Source organism: Bufo bufo, chromosome 1 (genome assembly GCF_905171765.1).
Source record: "Bufo bufo chromosome 1, aBufBuf1.1, whole genome shotgun sequence".
NCBI lineage: Eukaryota > Metazoa > Chordata > Amphibia > Anura > Bufonidae > Bufo > Bufo bufo.
In genome coordinates, this window is record NC_053389.1 from 641,894,151 (window position 1) to 641,910,862 (window position 16,712).

A 16,712-nucleotide genomic window follows, 5' to 3' on the forward strand; every position below is an offset into this window, starting at 1 on the left:
AGGCTGTGGTCAGTCTCACTAATGTTGTGGGCCGCCTTGCAGATACATTGCCCTTACCGCAGCTGGATAATTCCCCTGCTGGGCCCTCCGGGTCCGCTACCTTAGCTGACCCGTCTGAGTCTCTCTCTCCAGGCGACACCTCCAGAGTCCGTCAACTCCAGAAGCGGTCCAGGGCGGAGCACCTATCATCCTCGGATGCTTCGGTATCACCCCCAAGGGTGCGCCCTCAGTCGGGTCCTTCCTCATTACAGGATATGCCCTCTGAAGGGGAACTAGCCGATTCTGATTGGGATATGGACTCGGCCTTGCCTTCAAAGCTGGCTTCTGCTGTGGGCCATCTTATTAACAATATCCGTGATACCTTTAAGATTCACGATGACCCTCCTAATTCTGAAAAGGCCAGTGTTTCCTTTTTTCGCCAAAAACAGGCGTCTGCGGTTTTTCCCCTCCACGCTGACTTCTCGTCGGTGGTTTCTAAGGCCTGGGCCCGTCCTGATGCCCGTTTTACCCCGCCTAAGAAGTTGGATATTTGTTATCCATTCCCGGCGGATTGCATTACAAACTGGGCGTCACCACCTAAAGTCGACCCCCCTGTGGCCCGTTTGTCCAAAAGCACGGCTATTCCCGTTGCAGATGGTTCTTCCTTACAATCCACGGAAGATCGCCGGATAGAGGCCATTACAAAGGGTATCTTTGCAGCCTCCGGTTCCGCCCTCAGGCCGGTCTTTGCCTCCGCTTGGGCGGGAAAAGCGGTTTCAGAATGGGCGTCTCAGCTGGATCAGGAGCTTGAATCCGACGTCCCTATTCAGGACCTCCGGGCTCTGGCCCAACTTATCGTTCAAGCCGGAAAATTTGTCTGTGAGGCATCCCTGGATGCGGGGGCTCTTATAGCCCGTTCATCTGCCCTGGCCGTTTCGGCTAGAAGGGAGCTTTGGTTAAAGGTTTGGACGGCGGACGCCACGTCAAAGCGGTCTCTTACTGGCCTTCCCTTCACTGGTTCTCGATTGTTCGGGGCCCGCTTGGATGAAATCATCTCTGAAGCCACGGGAGGGAAGAGTACACATCTTCCCCAATCCAGGACTAGGAGCACCACTCGAGGCCGTCCCACCTTTTCTCGCTTCAGGTCTTCCCGCAGAGCTCCCACACCTCGCACCACTTCAGGTCCATCCTCTAACCCTGTCCAAGACAGACGTAAGAAGCCTTTTTTTCGGACCCAGCCCTCCTGGCGCAAGTCACAGCCTGCTCGTCCTCCCGCGACCAAGCAGAACCCTACCTGAAGGTGCGCCCCCACCCACCCGGGTGGGGGGACGTCTCCTCCTGTTCAGGGACTTCTGGCAGACGCACGTCTCCGACGCCTGGGCTCTCGAGGTGGTGTCTTCCGGGTACAAACTCGAGTTTGCGTCCCTCCCCCCAGTTCGGTTCTTTCGCTCCCGGGTTCCTCGAGATCCCCAAAGGGCGGCCGATTTCTTTACTGCCACTCGTACCCTTCTGGACAAGGGGGTCATCGCTCCGGTTCCTATGGAGGAAAGATTCAAAGGGTTCTATTCGAACCTTTTTGTGGTCCCCAAAAAGGAAGGCTCGGTTCGTCCCATTCTGGATTTAAAACGGTTAAACCGTTTCCTTCGTCTTCAGCGGTTCCGGATGGAGTCTCTCAGGTCGGTGGTGGCCTCTCTGGAAAAAGGGGAGTTCCTGGCCTCTATCGACATCCAGGACGCCTACCTTCATATTCCAATCGCTCGGTGTCATCAGTGCTTTCTGCGCTTTGCAGTGGGGTCCGACCACTACCAGTTCGTTGCCCTCCCCTTCGGGCTGGCGACAGCCCCTCGCGTTTTCACAAAGGTCCTAGCCCCTGTCCTCGCCTTACTTCGTTCCAGGGGAGTTTTTCTTCTTCCATATTTGGACGATCTCCTTATCAAGGCACCCTCTCTGTCACTGACATCTGCCAGTGTGGACCTCTCGCTACAAACCTTACGCCGGTTCGGTTGGATTATCAATCTTCCCAAATCCGCTCTTGTTCCATCCAGGCAACTGATCTTTCTAGGGATGCTGCTGGATACAGATGCAGCGGAGGTTCGGCTTCCGTCAGAGAAGCGCCAGCTCCTTCATCGGTCGGTTCAGAGCCTTCTGAACCACCGCCGTCCTTCCTTCCGGTTCAGCATGCGGGTCTTGGGACAGATGGTATCCTGTTTCGAAGCAATCCCCTACGCGCAGTATCACTCCCGCACCTTTCAGACTGCCATTCTGTCCGCATGGGACAAGTCCCAGGAAAGTCTGGATCAGCACTTTCCCCTTCCCCCCCCAGGTTCGCTCCTCTCTACTCTGGTGGTTACGGACCCCTCTCCAAGGGAAGTCCTTCCTACCGATAACTTGGTTGGTGATTACCACCGATGCGGGGTTGGGGGGGGGGGGGGTGTTTCCTCCTCGGTCCGTACAAGGCACTTGGTCTCCATCGGAGTCCAAACTGCCGATCAACGTTCTGGAGCTGAGGGCGATTCTCCTCTCACTCCGGCATTGGACTTCGCTGCTTCAGGGTCACCCTGTTCGTGTCCAATCGGACGGCTGTGGCATACATAAATCATCAAGGGGGCACTCGCAGCGCGGCAGCAATGAGGGAGGTGTCTCTAATCCTTCGCTGGGCGGAAGTTCATGTTCCAGCCATTTCGGCCATTTACATCCCGGGGGTGGACAATTGGGCGGCGGATTTCCTCAGCCGGACGACGATCGACCCGGGCGAGTGGTCTCTGCACCCAGACGTCTTCGAGTCTCTTTGCCTCCGTTGGGGTCGTCCGGACGTGGATCTCATGGCCTCCAGATTCAACCACAAGCTCCCCACCTTCATGGCCAGAACCAAGGATCCGGACGCTTACGGCGCGGACGCGCTTGTCCTTCCCTGGACGGAGTTCTCTCTCCTCTACGTTTTTCCGCCCCTGCCTCTTCTTCCACGAGTCCTTCGGAAGATCGCGGCGGAGGGCACGCCTGCGATCCTAATAGCCCCGGATTGGCCTCGTCGTCCTTGGTACGCCGACCTTATGTTGCTCCTGGCAGACGCCCCCTTGCCTCTGCCTCTAAGAGAAGACCTCCTCTCTCAAGGGCCGATCTTCCACCAGCATTTAGGGTCGCTACGTTTAGCGGCGTGGCTATTGAGACCGCGGTCCTAACGCGGCGGGGGTTTTCTGCTGACGTGGTCCGTACCATGATTCGTGCGCGTAAACCGGCATCGTCCAGGATTTATTACCGAACCTGGCGGGCCTATTTGAACTTCTGCGAGACCTTAGATGTTCATCCCCTTCGGTTTTCTCTCCCCACGATTTTATCCTTCTTGCAGTCTGGTCTGGACTTGGGTTTGGGTCTCAGTACCCTAAAGGGTCAGATCTCAGCGCTTTCGATCCTTTTTCAGCGACCTCTGGCTCCGCTCGGTCCAGTTAAGACTTTTCTGCAGGGGGTTGCTCACTATGCTCCCCCGTATCGCGCTCCCGTTCCATCTTGGGATCTTAATGTTGTGCTGACGGCTCTCCAATCTTCTCCTTTCGAGCCTTTGCGCAGGGTTTCCCTTCGCTTGTTGTCTTGCAAAGTTTTTTTCCTCGTAGCCATCACGTCTCTTCGGCGTGTGTCTGAATTGGCGGCACTTTCTTGCGTAGAACCCCTCTTGGTTTTTCACCAGGACAAGGTGGTTCTCCGCCCGGTTCCGGATTTCCTTCCGAAGGTGGTGTCCGCTTTTCACCTGAATGAAGATATTATCCTTCCTTCTCTGTGCCCGTCCCCGTCTCATCCTCGGGAACGGGATCTTCACCGTCTGGATGTTGTTAGGGCTCTGAGGATCTACTTGGATGTAACTAGACCCTTTCGGCGCTCGGATTCTCTATTTGTGGTTCCGGAGGGTCCGCGCAGGGGGCTGGCGGCATCTAAAGTGGTTATTGCCCGCTTCATCAAGATGGCTATTGCTGAGGCTTACAGTGCTAAGGGCAGGGAACCGCCCTTTGGTGTTACCGCTCATTCTACCAGAGCGGTCGGGGCTTCCTGGGCTCAGCGAAATCGAGCTTCGGCTGAACAATTGTGTAAGGCGGCCACCTGGTCTTCTTTGCACACTTTCACCAAGTTCTACAAGGTGAACACTTATGCATCGGCGGATGCTGCTTTGGGCCGCCTGGTCTTGCAGGCGGCGGTGCCTTAATGCCTATGGTGCTTTAATTCACTTTGGGTTGTGGTCCCTCCCTATTTGTGGACTGCTTTTGAACGTCCCAAGGTTTCCTGTGTCCCCCAAGGAATTGGGCGAGAAAACGAGATTTTTGTATAACTTACCAGTAAAATCTCTTTCTCGCTCTTCCTTGGGGGACACAGCACCCACCCATTGTTTTGGTTGCCCTGACGGGAGTTTTGACTTGGTGTTAATTTGGTTGATCCTTGCCTTTGTTTTAACTACTTGGGCACATAACTGGTAGTCGCTCGCTCCAGGCTGAGGGTATAGCTGCTGGAGGAGGGGCTTAACAGTCTTTCACTTAGTGTCACGCCTCCTATGGAGATGAGCTATACCCAAGGTTTCCTGTGTCCCCCAAGGAAGAGCGAGAAAGAGATTTTACTGGTAAGTTATACAAAAATCTCGTTTTTAGGCTTGGAGCCAGAAGATCAGGAAATTTTAAGCAAGTCAATGAACATGAGTCTAATGAGAACAGGGAGTGAGTGTGTGTTGTATATTTTATTTGGACGTGTTAGGCCTCATGCACACGACGGTATTTTTTCACGGTCCGCAAAACAGGGTTCCATGATCCGTTTAATTTTTTTTTTTTCAGTCTGTCTTCCTTGATTTTTGGAGGATCAGCAGACCTGAAAAGTGAAACAAAAAAAAATCTGTTTGCCTTAAATGATAGGAAAAAACGGACACGTGTCACGGACGCGGATGACAATCTTATGTGTCTCCGTGTTTTTTCACGGACCCATTGACTTGAATGGGTTCGCAAACCGTTGTCCGTGAAAAAAATAGGACAGGTCGTATTTTTTTCACTGACTGGAAAGGAAACACTGATCACGGACTCGGATGACAAACGGTGCATTTTCCGAGTTTTCAACGGACCCATTGAAAGTCAATGGGTCTGCAGAAAATCACGGAACAACGGACACGGAACCCAACAACGGTCGTGTGCATGAGGCCTTAGGAGGATGATAACTTTTAATTGGTAAAGATTGCTGGACAAAAAAGACTTGATATTAGGATGTGACTATTCATTTTATTTTACTGAAGTTCAATATTTTTCTTTTTTTTTTTAAATTGTAGGTAAAAGCCCAGGACAAATGGTGGTGATAGACCAGACAAAAGGGGATTTGAGCAACATGAGAATGCAAATGAGAAGAGGAAGATTTGAAAAGGTAAAATTAAGAGCTGCTTTAAGTGCTTTATTGACCATAAAGAACAAATCTCTACTAATGATCAAATGGCATGGCGGATATGTGGTGGCTTTTCTGCAGGAGAGCTACAGTCTTAAAATATGCCGCAAAACAGGTGAGATTTTGCTAAATCTCAGCCACATTCTGCAACAGAATCTACTCCAATCTTGACCTCCAGTGTGGATTTGAAGTCCTCAGCCTGTCATCCTATACTGTATATTTCCTTTATAGATTTCACAAATCTGCACGCATGTGATAAATTAGATGTTGTTCACCTAAAAACATCCCTTGTCGCCGTGCCGAAGTCTCGATCTGGTTGACAGACCCCTTTAAAGTATAAAATTATTCTATGGGCAGCCAGTTTACTTGTTTAATTATGTATTTATTTCAGCCAAGACCAAGGGAAAGATTTATCCCAAACAAGATGAAATTCCATGAGTTCCGGGATAAAAAGGAAATTATGACATTTCAGAAAATGAAAGCCCAAAGACTCAGAGAAAACGTTGAACGTTTGGAGAGGTTACAGCGATACCACAGAGCGGTGGAACTGCGAAGGTAATGGGCACAAGGAACCTATGATTTCAAGCATGTAACACTGTCTAGCAATAGAGTCGCTGTCTGTGCATTGCGGACAGCAGCACAGCCATGGGGCACACGCGTTCGTGTGCAGGAGGACTAAAGCATAGTCTCCATTTTTCTACAGTAATGCCCCCTGGCACCATGTGTCAGTCTGAAATAAGTAGCCACAGAGGGTATTAATAAGTGAGTTATGTCATGCTCAGAAAAGCATGGCCATTTAGAATTTAGGCTAATTGCACACTAACGGGTGTGCTCCTTGGCCGTATTGCGGATCCGCAATACACGGGCAACGTTCCGTGTGCATTCCGCCTCACAGATGCTGACCCATTCACTTCAAAGGGTCTGGAGGTGCGGGACGGAACCCTATGGAAGCACTACGGAGTGCTTCCGTGGGGTTTCGTCCTGTACGTCCATTCTGCAAAAAGATAGAACATATCCTATCTTTTTGCAGAACGGCCGAATCGCGGACCCATTAAAGTGAATGGGTCCGCGATCCGCTGCGGGTGCCCCACAGTGGGTGTTCGTGCATTGCGGGCCGCCGCACTGCCACGTGGTGTGCAAGAGGCCTTACGAATTTTTTCTCACTTTTTTGGATTGGTGATTGTCCCTGCCCATTTTTTTTATCACTCATAAAGCAACGATTCTTATATATAGAATAGTTAGTAAGGCTGAAAAATACACGAGTTCATGAAGTTCAACCAAGGCATAGGTGGGGATGGCTATTTTTTTAAAAGCAAAATGAGAACCAGACTTCTACACATTTATAAGCATTAATGTTATTTAATTTTAATTCAGTTAAGATCTTCCACCTTCACTGCTGTGACCACAACCTGAGGTGACTTTTCCACAGTTTCACATTTCTCACAGTAAAGAAGCCTTGTCACCTGGAGACCCCCTGACCCCCCCCCTTCCCAGACTGAGGCAGTGCTCACTTGTCTTTTGATATTTTACATGGAACATCTCATTCTGGTGCATCTTATCTTATAACTGTTTTGCGCCATTCTTGACTTTTCTCAGTTTATGAATGAATTGACAAGTGGGTTTTACCATTCCCTCTTGTAAAAGTGTCCTTACACAGTCTAACACGGACAGCGCTTATTGGATAATGTCTATTGTAGAAGGACTCCCAGCCAAGCAGAGGAACAGGACAGAGCTATAAATAAATATGCTCCAGCATTGTTATGGATCTGTAAAGATCTAGGTGATGTCATCTGGACCTGATTGGTTAGGCTGAACACCCATATGCTTCTTCAGACTTTTTCACTTTGTGTGAAAATAAAAGTTTTCACCATCATTCTGAACTCAATGCTCATAATGACCAAGTGAAAACAGAATGATAGTAAACTTCGCTAATTTATTGAAAAGGAAAATCTCACATTGATATAAGTATTCTGACCCTTTAGTCCAGAACTTTGTTGTAGCCGCTTTGGCAGTGATTACAGCCCGTAGACTTCTTGGGTATGATGCCACAAGGTTTTCACTCTTGAGTTGTCCCTTAGCCACTTCTGTGTTGTCTTGGCTGTGTGCTTAGGATCATTGTCTTGTTGGATGTAAACTTTTGGGCCAGTCTGAGGTCTAGAGCACTCTGGGTCAGGTTTTCTTTAAAAATATCTGTACTTTGCTCCATTCAGCTTTCCTTCAACCCTGACCTGTTTCTCAGTCCCAGCTGATGAAGTACATCCCACAGCATTATGCTGACACCACCATACTTCACTGAAGGATTGGGCAGGTGATGAGCAGTGCCTGGTTTTCTGCAAACATGTTTCTTAGAACAGAGGCCAAAAAGTTCAATCTTGGTTTCATCAGATTAGAGAATCTTTGTTTCTCGCAGCCCTTTTTTGTAAACTAAAGCCATGCCTTCATACTACTTTTTGGCCACTCTGCTATGAAGCCCTGACTGGCCGCCCCACCAAAGTAATCGGGGGAGAACAGCCTTGGGCCTCTTGCACACAAACATGTTTTTGTTTTTTTTGTTTGTTTTTTTTCGTTCCAGTTTTTGCGTTGCGTATACGGAACCATTCATTTCAATGGATCCGCCATAAAAAAACGGAATGTACTTCGTATGCCTTCCGTATTTCCGTTCAAAGATAGAACATGTCCTATTACTGTCCGCATAACGTTGAAGGATAGTACTGTTCTATCAGGGGCCAGCTGTTCTGTTCCTCAAAAAACTGAATGCACACGGACGTCTTCCGTAATTTTTGCGGACTGCAAAATACTGAAAAAGCCATACGGTCGTGTGCAAGAGGCCTTGGTGAGAGGAAAAAGCTAATGGTCACTTGCTGAGCTCCAAAAGATCCTGTGTGCGGATGGAAGAAACTTCCAGTAGGTCAACCATCCTGGGTGCTCTCTAGAGCCAAGTTTCAAGTGTTGAAGCAAAGGGTATTAATACTTATGTCCAGGCGAGATTTTCTTAAAGATTGTGCTTTTGTTTTTGCTTTTTTGGCACAAGGCCGCATCATAAGAATGTGTAAGTCTGAAGACCTTCCAAATGCATTGTAGTACTTTGTGTCAGTTAGTGGTGTTTGTAGCAAACCTAACAAAATGGGCAGACCCAGCCTTTCTGTTCTTGTGACAAGTGTATTTAGGTTGTGTATTTTTAAAAAAATAATTTTTTGTGTTTTAGACGGAGAGAGATGGCTGAAAGGGAGCGCCGTGAGAGAGAGCGGATGCGAATAATGAGAGAGCGGGAAGAACTAGACCGCTTACAGAGGGAGCGAGAGAGATTAGAGATAGAAAGACAAAAGTTGGAGCGTGAAAGAATGGAGCGTGAACGTCTGGAAAGGGAGCGTATGCGTATTGAACAGGTGAGCAAATAAGTCTGTACCCAGCAGATCTTACAAATGTTCATTCTTTCATATTAAATTATTTTGCGAGAACATAAAAGCACGTCTGTATAGTCATTATTAAATAGGGATTGACCGGTTATCGGTTTTACTGATATTATCGGCAGATATTCAGGATTTTGACAGTTATCGGTATCGGCATCTATTTTGCCGATATTCCGATAACGTATTGGGAACACAGATCGCGCTGCTGTCAGCGCTCTGTGTTCCCTCAGCAGCACAGGGGAGAAGGAAGCAGTATCTCCCTCCCCCTGTGATGCCGCCAATGAAGAGACAGATGGGGAGGGGAGGGGCTGTGACCACTGCGCCACCAATGATAACTTATTCATTCAAATTGAACAGGAGGCGGGAGCTGGCTGCAGAATCACATTGCCGACTCCCGACCTCTGAGTGGTAGCTGCGATCCGCGGTAGTTAACCCCTCAGGTGCCGCGGATCGCAGCTACCGCTCATAGAGGTCGGGAGCCAGCTATGTGATTCTGCAGCCAGCTCCCGCCTCCTGTATGTGAATAAATGAGATTTATCTTCATTGGTGGTGCAGTGCGCCCCCCAGTATTAATCATTGGTGGCGCAGTGCGCCCCCCAACCCAGTATTAAAAACATTGGTGGCGCAGTGCGGTTATTGAAGCCCTTGCTGCCATGGTAAGCTCCATGCTGCTGTGTGCACAGGGCAGCAGGGACAGTGGTTGCTCCTATTCACCCTGATAGAGATCTATCAGGGTGAATAGGACAAGAGTTCTAGTCCCTAACGGGGCTAAAAGTTAGTAAAAAAAAAAAAATATTAAGTATAAATAAAAAAGAAAGATTTACAAAAGAAAAAAAACTACACATTAACAATAAAAATATTCATTTTCTGCAGATTTGTGTAGGAATTTATTTTTAAAAAAAAATGACATTTCACAGAATATCGGTATAAATTATCAGCTATCGGCCTGAAAGTTCACAAATTATCGGTATCTGCCCTAAAAAAATCAATATCGGTCGATCACTTTTATTAAATATATAATTTAAAATTATCTAAGGATGCAGCACTGTGTAATCCAGTCGTGAAGGCGTGCCAGAGATTATTACTCTGATCAGGTGTCCAAATAATATAGTCCATTAAAATTGCACCACAACCAGATCATGTCAGTGGAGTTCTGGGGACGAGAGTCTTCCAGCACTGGGAGAGTCTTCTTAGGCTACTTTCACACTAGCGTCGGGGCTCCATTTGAAGGGTCTCACAAGCGGCCCCGAACGCATCCGTCCAGCTACCAATGCATTCTGAGTGGATGCGGATTCGCTCAGAATGCATCAGTCTGGCAGCGTTCAGCCTCCGCTCAGCAGGCGGACACCCGAACGCTGCTTGCAGCGTTCGGGTGTCCGCCTGGCCGTGCGGAGGCAAACGGATCCGTCCAGACTTGCAATGTAAGACAATGGGGACGGATCCGTTTGAAGTTGATACCATATGGTTTAATTTTCAAACGGATCCGTCCCCCATTGACTTTCAATGTAAAGTCTGAACAACTTTCAGACTTAGAATTTTTTCTAAACTATAATGCAGACGGATCCGTTCTGAACGGATCCAAACGTCTGCATTATAGGAGAGGATCCATCTGTGCAGACACCAGACGGATCCTCTCTGAATGCTAGTCTGAAAGTAGCCTAAGCATGTTCTATGACCAGTGCAGAGGTCATTGTCAAAGCTTAGATATTCTTTCTTTGTACAATCACCTATTGTGGATCCTGATTTATCTATACACAGAGGTGATATCTCCTTATCACAGGCAGTATTAGAATACAGTGTGTAACTGCAGTAAAGTGATCTGCATAGACTAAAAATTGGGGCAAATTAAATTACTAGAGTACAAGTTATGTTGCAGATTACCTGGCATTGATTGGCTTATATAATTAAAAGCCAAAAATATCATGCGAGGAAAGAATAGAATGTAGTGTGCCGATCTGGGCTGTTTAACGCCTTACCGCAACATGTAAGCGGTGACTGAGGGAGCGGACTCCCTCTCTCCCATCGGCACCCCGCAAATGCAATTGTGGAGCGATGATGTGTGTAAAGGCTGGCGCCTAGTATAGGCCCTAAGCCTGCCTTAAAGGGAACCTGTCATGTGGATATTTGATTATAATCTAACTAATTATATACAATCATTAACTACTAAAGTACCTTAAATGTATTCACTTACTGGTGTGACAGATGGTTACCTCATAATATGCACACAAAGATGCCGCATGCTAATGAGCTGATTGGAGTCCAGCGTGATGTCATTGAGTCCAGCGTATATTTAATTCAGAGCTATAGCCACTCCCCTGCCCACCTGCTGCTGGTTCATATGGAAACACTGTCATTCAGCAGCAGGTGGGCGGGGAGAGTCAGGAGCTCATGAATATTCATGACTCATCATTATCAGCTGGAGCTTTTCAATACGAGATGTTGGCAGATTGACTGGGTCAATTAAAGAAAGTGACCCAGCATTGTGCTAAAGGGAACCTGTCACCAGTTTTATGGTGTCCTAACTAAGGGCAACATAAATAAGTGACTGATTCTCTAAGTGTTTTCCAGCGGGCTGCGCATTGTGGGATTAAGTGGTTAAAAAAAAGTATTCAATAAAGAATTTCAATGAATACGCTTTTTTGCATTGAAAATATGCTTTTCAATGAAATCTCCAAGCTTGGTATCGCTGCGTCCCTAACTATCTGCACTAAACAAATAGCATGTAAATTATCCCCTTGCGGTGAACGCTGTGGGGGAAAAAAGGCAGAATTTCAAATTTAGTTGCCACCGAAAAAAACTTAACAAGCGATCAAAAAGCTTAATTTACTCCAAGGTGACACCATTAAAATCTACAGCTTGTCCCTTAAAAAACAAGCCCTCATACAGCAACCTAGACGGAAAAAGAAGTTATAGCTCTTGGAAGGCAACAAAAAAGGAAGAAAAACTTCATCAGTAAGGCCCAAAACAGGCTGGCCACTAAGGGGTTAAGATAGATCTATTTATATTTAGTAGGGATATATATATTATCCCTACTAAACATTTTTGTGTTAATGCCACGTTTTAGAGTTTACTGATGGAATCCATTAACTTTAAAGAAAAGGGAAAAAAATCACTAGAAATTTTAAATGTACTGTGTTTACTATGCGCAACTCAATTGCTTTGCAGGAACGTCGCAAAGAAGCTGAGCGCATTGCACGAGAGAGAGAAGAGCTACGACGTCAGCAAGAACAGCTTCGCTTTGAGCAAGAGAAAAGAAACCCTTTGAAGCGTCCACGAGATGTTGACCATAGGTACTATTTTTATAGATTTAATGATTTGGTTTTTCCATTTTGTGCGTTTAACACAGACACAGAGCTTCCTAAGGCTACTTACTGTCTCACTAGCGTCTTGGCTTTCAGTTTGTGAGATCCGTTCAGGGCTCACAAGCGGTCCAAAACGGGTCAGTTTTGCCCTAATGCATTCTGAATGGAAAAGGATCCACTCTGAATGCATCAGTTTGCTCCGATCAGTCACCATTCTGCTCTGGAGGCGGACACCAAAACGCTGCCTGCAGCATTTTTCTGTCCGCTTGACTAAACTGAGCTAAACTGATCCTTCCTGGCACACTATGTAAGTCAATGGGGAGGGATCCGTTTTCTCTGGCACAATAGAAAACGGATCTGTCTCTCATTGACTTTTAATAGAGTTCATGACGGATTCGTCTTGGCTATGTTACAGATTAGGACGGATACATGCGGTTATATTATTGTATCGGGTTGGTTTTTGCAGATCAATGATCCGCTCAGAACGCGAGTGAAGGTTGCCTAAGGGTTTAGACTAGGTTTCAGCTCTCTAGGACCTAATAAGATATTCAAGAAAAAAAACAAATATGACACAATCACATGACCCGTATTAGGCTACTTTCACACTACCGTTCAGAGCGGGTCCGTCTGATGTCTGTTCAGACGGATCCGCCCATATAATGCAGACTTGGGATCAGTTTGCATTATATTGTAGAAAAGTGTGAAAGTAGCTTCAGACAGATCCGTCCAGACTTTACATTGAAAGTCAATGGGGACGGATCCGTTTGAAGATTGAGCCATATTGTCATCTTCAAACGGATCCGTCCCCATCGACTTACATTGTAAGTCTGGACGTATCCATTTGCCTCCGCACGGCCAGGCGGACACCCGAACGCTGCAAGCAGCGTTCGGGTGTCCGCTCGCTGAGCGGAGGCTGAACGCTGCCAGACTGATGCATTCTGAGCGGATCCGCGTCCACTGAGAATGCATTAGGGCAGTACGGATGCGTTCGGGGCTGCTTGTGAGCCCCTTCAAACGGAGCTCACAAGCGGACACCCGAACGCTAGTGTGAAAGTAGCCTTAGCCAGTAGAGGTTTGCAGGTCCTTCATTCTTAGCCTTACTGTCACATGACATCTATTGGCTAATAGAAGCTTTTGCAGGTCCTTTTTTCTTAGCCTCACTGACGTACGGTTTTACACCAGATTTACATAACCCAACCATTTTTCTTCATCTTTATGGGGCACTGTGGATGTCACTTATGGGGTCACTATCCAAACAATAAATAGACCTGTGCAAAGCCAGGTCATTCTGCTAGTGTGTGGGTCTCTGAGTCTATAGAAGTGTATGTTTGTGAGATGCATGCAGATAGTGTCTGTATGTTAATGTTTGTATGCTGGCATCCATACTGGTAATCTACATACGGCTGTTTCTTCCCTCCCATAGAAGAGATAACTACTGGGGTGAGAGCAAGAAAATGAATGTGGATACTGATTCACGCTTTGGTCAAGGATCTGATTACAGTCGACAACAGACCAGATTCAATGACTTTGATCTTCGAGAACGGGGTCGGTATTCAGAGGGTTCATCTTTTGAAAGGTAATTCAAAGAGTTTAGTAATTTTCTTCTAGATAATATTGTTGTTTTTACATATGTTTTACTTCTGTTAAATGATTTTTTTAGACGTGACCGCTTTGTGAACCAGGGAGATAAGAAGAACTTTAACAAGGGTTTTAACGATTCAAGGAGAAATGATCCAGGACCGCCACGAAATGAGCCACGAGACACTGACCGGAGAGATCGGGATGAACGAAGGCCAGTAGGTATTGACAGACCAGGCGCAAACAGATCTGAGGTCCAAGGCCCAGATAGAAGACTCAGTAATCCGGATATGCCGCATGGACAACCAGCACGGTCGTCAAACTGGAAAGATGGAGGAATGGGAACAGATAAACGGGAAGCAAGGTACTTCAGATCTCAACTTACAAAATCATTCATATATGTAGTTTTAATCACCATGTTCCTTTGGGAAAATTGTCAACTACCTGTATAATTATGCAGAAGAGAGGCCCTTTAATGGTGTCCTAAGCTTTTTTATAATATAGGTCTTATTAGGTTAGGTTTACTAAGTTTTTAGGTCTCCATCAAGCATGGTATAAGACCGTATCTGAGGACTCGCCTATTTATACTCAAAAGGACGTAGGAACAGTGCAGTTTTACATCATTTCTCATTTACCACAGTCAGTATGGAGCAGTTCATAGATAGAAGTGAGAAAGCTTTATTGTCCTGTGAGATATAATCCATGGTTGTGATACCCCCACCGGGTCTGAGTGCTGCGTTGTGCAATTGATATAGAAGGACGTGAATCCATGAGACAGTCATTCCTGTTCTGCGTTTATCAAAGATTCAGTAATGTGTACCCCCAGACCCTCCTGACAGGGAATACACACAAGATTATGATACAAAGATTTTCTATTCTTCCTTAAAAATAAATGCTTTTCTTTTTAATTCAACAGAACTGACCGACCTGGGCGAGATGCTCCTGGTCATTCTGCCAGAGGTGGGCATGGGCATAGCAATCGTGGTGGTAAATCCGGTTATAGTGGCAGAGATGATGATCGAGGTGTAATTGTAGGAGACCGTGGAAGTGGTGGACAAGTAAGTATTTTATGCATTTTTCAGACATAACCCTTAGTGTAAAATGGCTGTGTCCAGATTACTTTCCATTCTAGTAATTATAGTATAACTACCTCAAAATGACTTTCTGAATACAGTGGCTAAATGACATATATATATATATATATATATATATATATATATATATATATATATATATATATATATATATATTGGAAAAAACTGTATTGGTAAATTGTGTACCACAAAATAGTTCTATTACAGTATGCAACAAAAAACCTTCATACCACTATAATAACAGCATAATGATTATGGCTCCTTCATATGTGGTAAGGAATAAATGTCTCTAAAAGGCCAAACTAGGCTGGTCCTTAAGGGGTTGAAGGGAACAGCTAACTGTTCCCATTTATATTTGGGTAAGTCATGCCTGGACACATATTTTTACACATTTTTTCCAACGCAGCAAGCCTAAATGTGAGGCACTGTACATTGCTATGACATTCACTCTTCTACAACAATAGACAGCTTGTGCCGTTAGAGGTTTGGCTATTACTTTTTAGTGGAACATAGGACCAAAAACCCAAAAAGGCCCTACAGATCTTCCTGCGAGAGAGGTTTGAAGCGACAATTATTTCCTGCATTCAAGTATTAATGTTTGCATTATAGCATTACAACGAAGGAAGAAATATTGGCCCTGGACGTGACAATGCTGGGCCAGGAAAGGAATGGCATGGTCCCGGCACACAAGGCAGTGGATATGATGGCAGAAGGATGCCAGATAATCGAAGTGGAGGCATGATGCCATCAAATTCTAGGTATGTTGCTCGTATTTCATCTGTATAGCTATAACTGACACCAAAGTTCAGTCTTCTACAAAGTTCACTCATATTCTGATTATTTAAGTGCATTAATAGTTTTAAATCATCTTAATGGTTTTTCACCTTTTGACCTTTCCAGTAATTCTGCAATCAACAGAGTTGTGCCGATGCCGGGATCTGTTCCCCGAGGAAGTGGTTCTGGATTCAAGCCCTTTAAGGGAGCACCTCCTCGTAGATATTAAGATGTGTTTCAGGATAACTTATTCATTTATTATACACCTTACTACATTTGCCAGGGCTTTAATACATTGTCCCGTGTTTTGATTTAGTTTTATCACTGAGGATTTTCATTGGTTAACGTATTGTAAACAATCTGTAAAATCCTCCTTATCCAATAACATCCGTACTTCAAACAGTCCAGCACAGACTGTCAAGGAGCCTGTCATTTTGCTTCATTAGGTAAAAATAAGACACAATTTATGTGGTTATATTGAAGTCAGCGGGGCCAATTTAAGCTAAATGCACCAGAATCCGTGCTCAGTTTGCGCCAAAAATATGCTCATGTCTTGTGCCAGATTTATCATACAACATGAGCCATTTTGATGAATTTGACACGTGTAGTCTAGTTCTGTCTAAATTTAAGACCACATTAATAAATCTGTCCCAATGTGTACTGGTTGTATAGCTGTACCTATAACTTAAGGTTGCACTTCATGAAGCGAACGGTCGACCATTGATGTCTCAGTCTTGATATGTGATCAGTATATTGATTGAGGGTATGGAAACCAGACTAAGTATAAATTGATGCCTTCTGTTCGTGGACTGGGATTTTAGGTCTAAGCAATATTCTAAAAGGAAAGCTGTATGTATGGCACACTTTCTATTAGACTTTGTTTCCATTTCCAGATTGTAGTATATAGTTTTTTTTTTTATACACACTTTGGAAACCTGATGTAGACTTCCCCGAGCATTGTATAGTATTATTTTTTTTTATTTGCTCTTACTCTGGATACAGTGTTGTATTTGTGAATTCCGGCTACAGAATTGGTGTACTTTGTTTTTTTTTCCTCCTCCTCCTTTGATGTCTTGTTCACTTTTAGGTGGTGAAAATAAACAGCTTTGTTTTTTGTTTTATGTGTTTGTTTCTTATTTAACTTCTCAATATCTAGGTTAGCATTAACCTGCTTC

The 16,712-nt window shown here is 45.5% G+C and overlaps 1 protein-coding gene across 4 annotated transcripts in view; it reads left to right on the forward strand.

The window, feature by feature from the left end:
- Positions 1-15,974, forward strand: part of SLTM (SAFB like transcription modulator) — a 52,372-nt gene extending 36,398 nt beyond the window's left edge. For all 4 annotated transcript variants that reach the window (XM_040413876.1, XM_040413878.1, XM_040413877.1 and 1 more), the window contains 9 exons: positions 5,270-5,361; positions 5,771-5,934; positions 8,585-8,765; positions 11,955-12,079; positions 13,515-13,667; positions 13,752-14,033; positions 14,586-14,727; positions 15,373-15,521; positions 15,664-15,974. In XM_040413876.1, coding sequence (XP_040269810.1) covers positions 5,270-5,361; positions 5,771-5,934; positions 8,585-8,765; positions 11,955-12,079; positions 13,515-13,667; positions 13,752-14,033; positions 14,586-14,727; positions 15,373-15,521; positions 15,664-15,766 — 1,391 coding nt within the window. In that variant the 3' untranslated portion in view covers positions 15,767-15,974. The remainder of the gene's footprint in view (positions 1-5,269; positions 5,362-5,770; positions 5,935-8,584; positions 8,766-11,954; positions 12,080-13,514; positions 13,668-13,751; positions 14,034-14,585; positions 14,728-15,372; positions 15,522-15,663) is intronic.
- Positions 15,975-16,712: the final 738 nt, after the last annotated feature.